General features: G+C 44.2%; 1 protein-coding gene across 1 annotated transcript; it reads left to right on the forward strand.

The window, feature by feature from the left end:
- Nucleotides 1–490: 490 nt before the first annotated feature.
- POLR2C (RNA polymerase II subunit C) lies at nt 491–11,528 on the forward strand. Its single transcript, XM_081872483.1, has 9 exons — nt 491–894; nt 2,755–2,804; nt 3,747–3,815; nt 5,400–5,452; nt 6,171–6,299; nt 7,234–7,285; nt 8,083–8,251; nt 9,133–9,207; nt 9,848–11,528. Exons 1-9 carry the CDS (start codon nt 809–811, stop codon nt 9,990–9,992), a joined length of 828 nt encoding a protein of 275 aa, XP_081728609.1. The 5' UTR covers nt 491–808; the 3' UTR covers nt 9,993–11,528.
- Nucleotides 11,529–12,493: the final 965 nt, after the last annotated feature.

The raw sequence follows: 12,493 nt of genomic DNA on the forward strand, positions 1-12,493 counted from the left end.
ATATTAGGCTGGTCCTAAGAAAGATGCCCAACTGTGGACTTTGGAGTGTATCCTGTATACAGGCAAAGTAAAGTAACCTTACTGGGGCTTACTTCTGAGTACTGTAGACTCAGAATATAGGATTGCAGTGAAACAAATTCATTATGGTTTCAAGGCCGCAGTCCACTTCATCGTGGTAAAACCACCTCCATTCTTTGTTGAATAAATAGGATGCACAAGCTACCCTTTGAAGCTTTCTAGCTATGAAATGCAACAAGTGCTTAGACCAGTCACAAGGTCTTGGGTCCTTCTACACATTGTGATATAGTATCTGGAGGAAACAAAATGATAGCAAAGTTGTGCACTATGCTTTGTTACCGAAATTGTGTTTTGTTGTGTGATGCTTTTAATGCAAGCCGCACTGGGAGGAAAGGTGGGATATAAACATGAGGACAACAACAAGTGAAGCACTCCAAGGTCCTTATAAATACGCAGCCGACGTGATTATTGACAGAGTTTGTGTCCCAGGTGCAGATGAAGGAGGAGAAGCAGCAGCAGGAACAACCACAGCCCCACGTACCCAGGCAAGGGAAACATCCCCAGGCTTGCGGCGGAGAGCAAAGATCAGACCAAGGCCCACCAGAGCCACAGAGGGAAGCAGAGAGCAGCGACCACGAGGCAGCCGCCCAGGCCGGGTCCTCCGGGTCGCTGGGGGGCGAGCAAGGAACCGTGAGCCGGCGCTGGGCTGCGCCTCTCCCAGGCAGGAGGCGCGGAGGAATTGTCCCCGCTCCTCCTCCAGGTCCTGGTGCTTCTGCCGGGCGGTCCCGCCATGCCTTACGCCAACCAGCCGACGGTGCGCATCACGGAGCTCAGCGACGAGAACGTCAAGTTCATCATCGAGAACACCGACCTGGCGTGAGGACAGGGGGGGGGGGACTACGGGCGTGGGGTCGGGGCCTCCGCAAGCCTCCCCCGGGCGGGTTCCTCTCGGGCCGCGCTACTACCGGCCGCCGCGCGCCTTGAACCCCCCCCGCTCTTAACTCACTGCATGCACGTCGAAGAGAGAAGAGCTTTGGGGGCTCAAAACGCAGGGGGGCGCAGCTAGTCTAGCAGCCACATCCCCCATTGGGAAGCCCGAGAGCAGGGCCGGAGACAGCACTCTTCTCCGCTTGGGGATGTTCGGGATTCAGGGGGCTCTGGCCTCCCACGGGGGCGGGGGGGGGGGCAGCGCGTGGATGTTGGGGGGGTAGTAGCCGTGGATTCACAGTGCCGGATTTACGTATAAGCTAAACAAGCTTAGGGCCCCACTCTCTTGGCCCCCCCAAAGAATTAAAGGGGAAAAACTGGATGTACTTTGATAAAATACATATTTTGTTATGTGCAAATGGCTTTAGATACCTATTAGGTCCATAAATTAGCATATAGCATGTATTCAACACAAAAAAACAGCGACACTTTGTTGTTGACAAAGAACAGCTGGATATATAAAGGGCCCCATTACCTTCAGTAGCTTAGGGCCTCATCAAACCTAAATCCGGCCCTAGTCATAGACCCCATTAATTTTAAAGCCATCCAAGTTGCTGGCCCTCACCACGTCTTGTGGGAGAGAATGCCACTGATTAACTGTGCTGTGTGAAAAAGTCATTTATCTGCCCTGAAGTCATCCCACATTCAACAGGTTACAGCACTATGGGGCTTTTTAGGTTAGAGAAAAGGTGAGGAAGGCCAGGACATGATGGAAGTTTATAAAGTTATATATGCCGTAGAGAGAGATCCCTCCTCCACATAACACTAGAACTTGTGGACATTCAGTGATGCTGAATGTTGGACGTTTCAGGACGGATGAAGGAAAGTCCTTCATGCAAGCGCATAGTTAAACTCCCACAGGAGGCAGCAATGGCCAGCAACTTGGATGACTTTCAAAGAAGATAGATTTGTAGAGGACAGGGTTGTTGATGGCTGCTACCTGCAGTGGCTATGCTCTGCAGCAATGCTTCTGAATACCAGTTGCTGGAAACTACAGGAGAGGAGAGGGCTGTTGTGTTCTGGTCCTGTTTGCGGGTTTCTGTTTGGGGCATCTGGTTGGCCACTGAGAACAGGATGCTTGGCAATGCAAGTGCTTGTTCTTCTGGTTAAAGAGATGCTAACAATATCTGTAGGAACTATAACAACTCTAACTATAATTCTCTCTATGTAATTGTTCTATAGAATATTAAAAACAGTTCAGAATGAATCTGTCAGCAGCTGCTATGTGTAACATAGCAAAGTCTGTACTATTGGGCACATTAGTGATCATATGCATGCATAAGCCCTGGATGAGGAAGACTCTGGAGGGTAGCACTTTGGGCAGATAACACTTAGAAACACATGCACACATCCCTAAAATACCAAGCAGGAAAGGACTATTGGTTTCCTCTGAAATTGGCCCAGTCATTTCCCATTAAGTCTACACTGTGCCACTGACTCTTAAAAGACCTGTTTTCCTCAACACAACTTGTGGTTTTTCTCTTCAAACTGCCCCCACCCTCTGCTTCTCTGTTGCATTGAAATGTGAGTCTCCTGCAAGATCCCCTCCATGGCCTGGTTGTGGTTCCTTTGCCCTGGCTGCCTTGTCTCAGGGCTCTGATCCACAGCAGAGTTTTAGAGGGAGATTGCACCCAAGGCACTTCAGAAATAGTTCTCAAAGCATGAGCTGAGAAGGGGGCTCATAACTTCACACACGTGGTTCAGAAATACAATTCAGATTGTATAAAAACTGTTTTTTTTCTATTCTAGTGTAGCAAATTCCATCAGGAGAGTCTTCATTGCTGAAGTTCCCATCATAGGTATTTCCCCATTTTATATTTTGTCTCTTCTTGCAAGATAATTATATTGCTAGGCTGATCAAAGATGCTGGTGCGCATGCACATGCATCTCAGATATTGTGGTCCACAAGCTGCACTCAGGTAGTCCTCAGAAAGGTTGAGATATCTGAACTGGGCCTTCCTTGCACTTGATTTCCCCCTTCCCTGACACTAGAGATTGAGGCAGTTTTTCCCAGGGTTGGATTTATCAAACAGGCTAGCAAAATCCTGGCTTAGGGACCATGATTTTCACATTATGGCACTGGTGCAGTGTGCTAATTAACTCCCCCACCCCAAAGAATACAATTAAAAGGGGTTCTTTTCCAGAGCTTGGTCTGGGGCCTCTTAGTGGTCTTCAAAACACAGCACTGTTTTTGATTATGCTGGCTCTGAAGGGGGGATTTAAGTGGTCCACCAAGACCCCAATTTTCAAGCTCTCTTGCAAGGAAAGAAGAAAAAATATTATTCATCCTGGTCAGTAACCTAGATTTGAATGTATTACTTAGAAAAAGTTGTGCTTTTGCATGCTTCTCTAATAGCGTTGAAGTTTTCAGCTCTATACTAAAGTGGACTGCCAAGGCTTCTCTCAAGGCCCTCCAGAACTGTAGTCCTCTAAGGAAATTCCAGGTCTCTAGCAGAAAATTTTCAGCATCGCCCCAGTCTGCAGTTCTCAAAGGAACTTGGGAGCCACTCTTTACAACCAAACCAATTTAGGTTTGTCATAGACCACACAACTCCCATCAGCCCCAGCATCGTGTAGCTGTACTGTCTGGAGCTGACAGAAATTGTAATCTGAAACATATGGAGAGCACCAGGGGAGAAGCCTAGTTTGAAGTGTAGATGTGCCTCAGAGCCCACATTCTCTTACCGTTGATGGGTGAAAAAGTATTTTCTCATTTTGGGTTCTTACTGTCTTGTTTGCAGCCATAGACTGGGTCCAGATAGACGCCAACTCCTCTGTACTCCATGATGAGTTCATTGCACACAGGCTGGGTGAGTACGTAGAAGATGGAATGAAGGAAAACAAAAAATACAACCCCTCATTACTCTTTAAAGAGGGGCAGCATTAGCCTGTGGTGCAGCAAGTCTTGTAGTGTCTTAAAGACTAGCAAGTGTACAGTGGTGCCTCGCAAGACGAAATTAATCCGTTTCACGAGTCTCTTTGTCTTGTGGTTTTTTCGTCTTGCGAAGCACGGCTATTAGTGGCTTAGCGGCTATTAGCGGCTTAGCGGCTTTTTTAAAAAAAGGAAGAAAACTCGCAAGAAGCGAGCCCATAGGGAAATTCGTCTTGCGGAACGACTCAAAAAACGGAAAACTCTTTTGTCTAGCGAGTTTTTCGTCTTGCGAGGCATTCGTCTTGCGGGGCACCACTGTATTATGGTAGAAGCTTTTGCAGTCCAGAGTCCACTTCATGAGATTCATGTACCTGTTGTTTTTTACTTATCACTTATAAAGCACCCAAACTTTTTAAACATTGTACAGCAGTTGCACAGTTCACCAACATGATGCCCTCCAAATGTTGAACTGAACTCTCATCATCCCATTGCCTCTTTCTCTTGCATCTTTTTAAAAAAACTATTTTCCACATATAATCAATGAGATACAATAAGGTACATAAAGAAACAAGGAAGAGAGGCACGATTTTTTGTTATTTAGAAATCATAACAATACTTCAGCAAAAGGAATTAAAAGTGTCCCTCCATAAATCCCTGTGCATTTTAATTGTTGCAAAAACAATACATTTAAACCAAAATGCATAAAAGTTATCAGATCGTTTTCCTTTTTCTCTTGCATGACTTGAATTAGCTTTTTCATAAGTGCTCATTCCCAAAGTTGTTGATCAAATCTCCATAAAAGCAGTCTTTAGGGATCTTCAATATCTTGCTATACTGATTTGAGTGGCCGTTAGTCATCAAATTAAGGGTTGAGCAGCTTGCCTTCCCCAAGGTTTCAGGTGGTATATGAGTAAGACCTGACATATATTGATCAGGCTGTACGTAATTTCTGTAGATTTGCTTGTAGCTCAAGCCCTGTTAATAGCTCATATTTTCATAGAAATCTTTCATCCATATAAGCCAACAGATTCCCAATTTTAGAATACCACCAGCCTGTCATTATTATACAATTAAGAGTGAAAAATGAGAGGAATGAGTGCAGGGTTTGGAAGGGCTGGTTTGGTGTGCCAGTTTTTCCATACAGCTAAATGGGCTCTTAAGTTTCTCATGCATCTTTGTGGGGGGGTTTTCTCTTCTATCCTCTCCCCACCAACCCCGCCCCCTTTGGATACTGTGATATTTCCCCAAAAAGAGACAAGCCCCAAAGTTTAATAAAATAATGAGATGTATTGGACATTTCACTATTTTATTAAGTTCCATCTGATATTTTTTCAGTACCTTGTTGAGGTTTGTTTCCCCACCCACTCCAGTCTTTGGGGCTATTTCTCTTTTTACCTCTGGGATACTGTGAGCCACAAAAGTTATTCTAGTGTCTGAAATTTGAACAGGGAACTCTGTTGATCCTGACTGGCTGGCTGCCTTCCAACGCTCACATGGCTGTTTTCACTCATTTCCTTCTTAGGTTTGATCCCACTTACCAGTGATGATGTTGTTGATAAACTGCAGTATTCTCGGGTGAGTCTTGACCCTAGTCAGCAAACTAGATTTCTTGGAGGATCACTGTAGAAAGGGAGTTGGAGACAGAGGGCCAAAGGCCTCCCTCACCTCTTCAAAGGGGCCTCTCATGGACCACTTCCTTCACATCTCTTTTGCTCCTGTGTTGGCCACCAGGGCATAGTATCCTTCAGGAAGCCAGAAAGGATCCAGGAGTGTCTTGTTTGTAATTCCTTGCTTACTTGCAGACAACTAGTATATCAAACAGTCACCCTGATTTGCTTGCACAAAATTTACAGCAAGATTAGATTATCTTGGCCATTGGTTGATTAGTTTGTGGAGAAATTAGACCATGTTGTGTCAAGCAATCATTATATCTGACAGTTCATTTCCACGCCATTTTTCTTATTATTAGTAGTACATTTATATCCCAAGTTTCCTGCAAGGAAACTGGTCACATGGTTCTGCCCATTTCCCATTTTGCTGAATGATCATTTTCTGGGAATCGTGAACAAGAGAGGTCTGTTGCCTTCTTGGGCAGCTTGCATCTTCCCATAAACATCTGGTCAGCCACAGTAGGAATAGGATGCTGGACTAGATGGGCCGTTGGCTCTGATCCACTTCAGGGTCCTGTGTTCTAGTTCTTGGGGTGGGAGAGCAGCAGCAGCACTGATTTAATGGGAGATGTTTCGAGTTGCAGTTGGACCATCCTGTCCTGCTTTTCTTCCCCTCCCTTCAGGATTGCACCTGTGATGAATTTTGTCCTGAGTGCTCGGTGGAGTTCACGCTCGATGTCCGATGCAATGAAGACCAGACCCGCCATGTCACATCACGTGACCTCATCTCCAACAACCCCCGAGTTATACCGGTCAGTACAGAGTTCCTGCTCTATCTCTGCAAAGTCTCTTAAGTATATTTTTTGTACAAATAAAAGTGAAGAAATGTAGGACAGCTCCAGTGCAGGAATAAGAGAGGACAATGCCTCAAAGGTACCCCCAAATACTGTACATGCTGTTTCCATTCATTTGGAGGCTATTTGCACAACTAGTCCATGCTTTCCATTGTTTCCTATGTCAATATTTCTAATCTGGATTTTTTCCAATCTCTTTCCATTTTTCAATGGTTTCTTCCTGAAATGGCTGCAGCCAACCAACAAAGGAAAAAAACTGATTTGTCCAATGTCTCCTGCTTTCTGATTCATTTGATCTTGCTTACTTCCTCCCTCCCTCCCTCCCTCCCTGCCTGCATGGTTTCTACCCCAAAATGGCTGCCACCCACCAGCAAAGCACAAATATGCAAGGAAATAAGGAAGCAAGCAAACTCCCGGTGTTCAGATATCTGAATCTGCTGTTTTTAGTGAGCTTTGGGCATAATTCTTTATGTGCAGATAAGTAAGTTTTTGCAGAGCAGGTGGACAGCAGGACCTGCATGTATATGACGCCTGATGTATATGTATATGACACCAGGGCTGTAACTCAGTGGTAGAGCACCTGCTTTGCTTGCAGAAGGCCCCTGGTTCAACCCCCAGCAGTATCTCTAGGTAGGGCTAGGAAAGAACCCTGGAGAGGTCTGAAAGCCTGGAGAGCTGCTGCCAGTCAGTGTAGACAATATTGAGTTAGAGTGACCAATAGTCTCCCTCATTATAAGGAAGCTTCCTATGCTCCTAAGTCAGGGTGGGAGAAAAGCAGATTGGGATCAAGTGGTATTCTGATCCAGCTTGTGTTTAAGTGAGGAACTCAGTTTTTAAATTCAGAAGATGCAAACTGTCTTCCTGTGATCTCTTCTCTCTTGGCTCCACACAGGTGACGTCCAGGAGCAGAGATAATGACCCTAATGACTATGTTGAACAGGATGGTAGGTACCCAAGCCAAAGGCAATCTACAGGCAGAGTTAGCCATGTGATTGTATTTTATCTCTATGGAGGAGCCATCATTTGATGCAACAGATGCTTTACCAGGCTTTGTAATATGTATGGATACCTATCAGAAGTCCACCACAATGCACCCATATTTTGGCTTCTGGTGAGAGTTGTCTTTAGATGGCAGGATTGAGCCCCTAGCCTCCCAAAGGGTTGCAGGTACAATTGTGTATGTTTTCTTTAGACATCTTCATCTGTTGTGTTTGTTTTCTTTAGTCATATTCATCTGCCCATTATGGAAAACTCAGTTTAAGAGAAGGTCTGTTACATGAGAAGCAACTTGTGTAAGGTGTAAGGAGGGAGAGCTCCATTCCCAGCATCCATATGCACATATATGAGTAGGGAAACATGAAGATGGGATACCCTGTCCAGGAATCATGCCTGAACAGAGCTGGATTCTCTGATCAAACTAGACTTCTTTGTTTAATTCTTCCTGAATTGTATCCAATAACATACCCTTTGAGGCCCAAGGGCTCTATAGGCATTAATACATGTTACTCAACATGGGATGAGAGATGGTCCATGTTGGTCCCTGCCCACCTTTGTGTGAGCAGCACAACTGTTGGTATTGAGGGAGTGTCCTTGAACTAGATGCCAAGATCCCTGCCCCAGCAGCCCCATGATAATACACCCCCGTTTGGGCTTCTGGTGAGAGGTGATTTTGAAGGTACAAAGCATCACAGCTGTTTTACACCTCTTCACCAGTGTATCTCTGTGTGTGTTCTTCTTCTAGATATCCTCATTGTCAAGTTACGGAAAGGCCAGGAGCTGAGGCTGCGAGCGTATGCCAAGAAGGGGTTTGGCAAGGAGCACGCCAAGTGGAACCCCACAGCAGGAGTGGCCTTTGAGTACGACCCAGATAACGCCCTGCGACACACCGTCTACCCAAAACCAGAGGAATGGTGGGTTTCCATAAAGAGGTGGTTCAAGTGGGGAAGACACAAAGTTGTCAACCAGATTTCTACATTGTTTATTAAAAAAAAGTTCTGAAGAATGTTCGCCAGCATTTTAACATCTAATTCACATCTTTTCCCAGGCCATGTGCCAGTTTCTCAAACTGGGACCACCTCATTCAGGTGGTTCATAAAGTGTTTGTAAAAATACAATTAAATATCATACATTATCTGGCGCAGCACATTACAATTGCTAAAACAGGCAGGAAGATCATTGAGTGGTCTGCCAAGACCTTCAGCAGTTTTCAAGTTGTCTGTGAGGGGGTGGGAGAAGTTTAGGGACCAGTGTACTAATGTGCATTTTTCTGCACACTTTATGCTAATAAATGCATTACTGTACATGGATTTTGGTTCAAGAACTGCATCACAAAATTTGGAGAGGTGCAATTTTTTTTCGTGATTCAGTTCTCAAACTGTTGTAGGCAGTAACAAGTTCATGTTAAAACACAAATCAAACTCTTCCACCCCACTGTATCTCTAGTTCAAATGAAAGCAAACTGTTTAGGGTATATTATGAACTTTACATCTAACATTATGCGGAAGGAACAGAGATTGGCAAGGCCTGTGGATTTAATTTTTACACATTCACACAAAGATGCCCCAAAATGGGGGTGGGGGGCTGTCCTGCTGGTTGCCCTGATCTGTCATTTTCTGTTTGCAATCAAGGTGAGAGATAAATGCAAGGTTAAATCAATAAAATCTGTAAAATGTGCTGAACAAATTTAGTATTGCATTTTTTCCTTCCCCCCCCCAAAATATTTATGGGATGAGGGGTAGTTTGTTTTCTCCCTATGGATTCAAAATTTCTGGAAATGTTATGTCTATTCTAGGCCAAAGAGTGAATACTCTGAAATTGATGAAGATGAAGCCCAGGCTCCATATGATCCCAATGGAAAGCCAGAGAGGTGAGGAGTTTGATATCTTACCAGTGCCTGGATGTGTGTATGTGTGACTTTATTTTGCCCCCCACCATCTTGTAACAGCAAATTCCACAGTTTAAGTAAGCGCTGTGTGAAGAAGTATTTTCTTCTATCCTGAATCTTCCCAAAATTCGGCTTTGTTGGATGTCCCCAAGTTCTGTTGTTACAAGAGAGGGAGTAAAGTTTTCTCTATCCACTTTCTCTGCATATATCTATGATCTGTATGTTGAATATTGTGTTATAGCCATAGCTCAGTGGTGGAGAACCTAATTAGCATGCAAAAGGTCCCAGGTTCACCCCTAGATAAGACTTGGAATGTCCTTTATCTTAAATCCTGGAGAGCTGCTTCCAGTCTATTTTGGACTATGTTGAGCTGGGACTAGTGGTCTGTGTATACATTCCCAGCATAATCCAGAGCACTTCTTCTTCCCTGGTGAGTGAGTGTCATCAGCCTCCATGGAAAACTGAAGCACTTTTAGACATTCACAAACAACTGAGTTACAGTGCATCCTTTTAATAAGCAGTGTCATGAAGAGAGTTCTCTTGAGTTTTCCTTACTGTGTGCTGGGACTCGAGCAAAGAGCATCTCTCTCTGAAAACCTCTCTGGCCTCTTTATCCTCTCAGGTTTTACTACAATGTAGAGTCCTGTGGTTCCCTGCGTCCTGAGACCATCGTCCTCTCTGCGTTGTCTGGCTTGAAGAAGAAACTGAGTGATCTCCAAACCCAACTGAGCCACGAGATCCAGAGCGACGTGCTGACCATAAACTGAGTCTTCTCCATCCCCCAGAGTAGCACCAATTCCTGAGACTCTTGCAGTGTTAGTCAGGAGATTGTTGGCATGGAGACAGCCTCTGAGGAAGATTATGTCTGTTGATGTGTCTCCTGTTGCTTTGGTCTGCAACTTTCATCAGCCCCAGCCAGCATAACTGATGGTCAGGGATGATGGGAGCTGTAGTCCAAAACAGCTGGAGGGCACCAAGCTGGGGGGAAGGCTGATGCTTGCCATTTTCCTTACAAAGAACTAGGCCCTCCCCCGCTCTCTTCCTCCCAACAGCACAGGTTGCCTTCTGTTCTTGCCCTGCCTGGGCTTTTGAAGCAAACTTCCCCTGCCTAACAGATGTACAGGTTACGCAACTGTTATTTGATAGCATTTGCATTTATTACTTTTTGGAATTAAAAAAAAATCATTTCCCCCTTGCTTAACCATGTGTAAAAGCTTGTCTGATGCCTTGGGAAGGAGATGTCAAAGTGCTGATTTCTTTCCAGCCAACATTAAATTAATGAAGGTTGCAGACTGTCGCTCTGACAATTTCCCTTTCAGCAGTTTTTATGACCAGGGAGGTCTGGAAAGCAGAGCTCAGAACATAAAACTGTAACTTCTAATGCAGGAATTTAGTAGCTTGAGCAAAAGTTTTAGAAAAACAACATGGTTCTAGCCCTGTTGCAGAACATAAGGAAGCTGGGAAAATGATGAGCATTCTTGTTAAAACTTAACAAGAATTTACACGCCCTTCTCTTCCCCATTCCCTTTCTATTTGCGAAGTGGGAATGACTCTGTGGGAATGACATTGCTTGCGCCATCTTTATCCTGCCCTTCCTCCCATACACTAAAACACCCCTATGAAAATGTGTAATGAAATGTGAAGGTTGGGAATCTCAGATGAGAAGACCCCAGGCTTCAGAATGGTTGCAGTATGGTTTAAAGAACCCTAACCCTCAGACGAGGGTTATGGACCAGGAGGACAAGGGAGAAGAGGAACTTTCCCCTCCTCTCCCTTTACCCTCAAATTAGCTCTGCAGGGATGGGGGACCATCCTGATAAGAATTTGGGAGTGTGGAGGGGCAGGAGGGCTGCTGGTTGCTTTCAACTCCAGGATTCTCTGATTCTTTTACTGATATTGTGAGTTAGACAAGGGCAGGTCACATCCATAAGTGTGTCCCGAATGGTCCCTTGGTTCTTTTAAGGATGCTGCTGAGGTCTACCCACCTGATGAGTTGTGCTGTTGTAAATGCTCACTAGAGGGCATTCTTGCTTTCTTTGATGAATGCTGAAGCAAAGTAAAAATCCCTCCTTGAGGGGCAATCTGGTACCCATTCTTTGCTGTCATAGAAGTGATTCTGTAAGTTGACATGCCTTACCTCTTGCATGTAGCAGCAAGGGGGATCTGTTAATTTAGGAAGAATGATCGTTTTAGTAATAGCCAAAATGTCCAATATAGTATATTTCTCTCATTTCCACCTATTTATTAATGTTTTGCCAAACAGGTTTATTGTTGTTTCAAAATAAACTGTTCATATTTCTGAATATATATGTGCCTAAATATTTTAATTTGCACTGAGTAATGCCCAATGAGTTTAAAATACACCATTTTTGAATTTTTTTGTTACATTAACTGCCTGCCCAAAATCTGGAATTGAATACAGAGAAAATGAGAAGGGAAAGGAAATTTTAACTTAATTGCAAATGAGCTACAGTGAGTGCATTTTTTTTATTTCATAAAATTTATATGCCACTTGTAGAAAAAACCTCAAAGCAGTTCCATTAGTGCAAGGATTCACACTTAATCAATAGAATGTCTCCCTTTCATTCCTCACCCCTTTGCAGCATGCCTATCCTAGTTCTGTTCCAGAGGGTGGGGAGCCTTCAAACAGATTCAGGGGGGAGAGGGGTGGAAGTTCAGTTGCTCAGAATAAATCCTTCCATTACTGAAACAAGCTACTTATTACTACAGTAGACACCTCCCATAGTTCTCTGCTCCATAGCAGCTGTAATTTTTCACAGTTTAGTATGTGGATAGAATCTCTGATTTCATCATGGTTTGGGGGGAAAACATGTAAAAATCACATAAATTCACAAGGATCTATGGCTTGGATTTATGTTTTGCAGGGCAGTGAATCCCTAAATCTCTGGTGGGGTTTTGTGCTGCAATATTCTGATCTGGGTGTGTTAAGGAGTGGACAGTTGTTTTGTAGGATTTCCCTATAAAAATTCCAGAGGATCCATGATCTGGATTCACATTTTTGCACTATGGCAGCATCATGTAATGGGTTTTATTGCTCAGTTTGTTTGCATGATGACTTCCAGGAATATCCCGTATAAAATTTCTGAGCGTCCATGACACGTGACACGACACATTGCAGGATCCATGGCTTCTGAGCTGCAATTCATTGTAAGGATGTGATCTGTGATTTGAGTCACTTTGGAGGGAACCCACTGTAAAAATCCATAAGTCCATAAAGATCAGTGGCAGCCCTGCATGTTGATAATAT

This window comes from Podarcis erhardii, assembly GCF_964252035.2.
Source record: "Podarcis erhardii genome assembly, chromosome: 7".
In the NCBI taxonomy this organism is placed as follows: Eukaryota; Metazoa; Chordata; class Lepidosauria; order Squamata; family Lacertidae; genus Podarcis; species Podarcis erhardii.

What these genes read in the sequence shown, in the direction of transcription:
- POLR2C (XM_081872483.1), top strand. Translation starts at nt 809, where the DNA reads ATGCCTTACGCCAACCAGCCGACGGTGCGCATCACGGAGCTCAGCGAC. An exon ending in ATCGAGAACACCGACCTGGC is followed by an intron (nt 895 to 2,754) that starts GTGAGGACAGGG and finishes TTTCTATTCTAG; the next exon opens with TGTAGCAAATTCCATCAGGA. An exon ending in TGCTGAAGTTCCCATCATAG is followed by an intron (nt 2,805 to 3,746) that starts GTATTTCCCCAT and finishes TCTTGTTTGCAG; the next exon opens with CCATAGACTGGGTCCAGATA.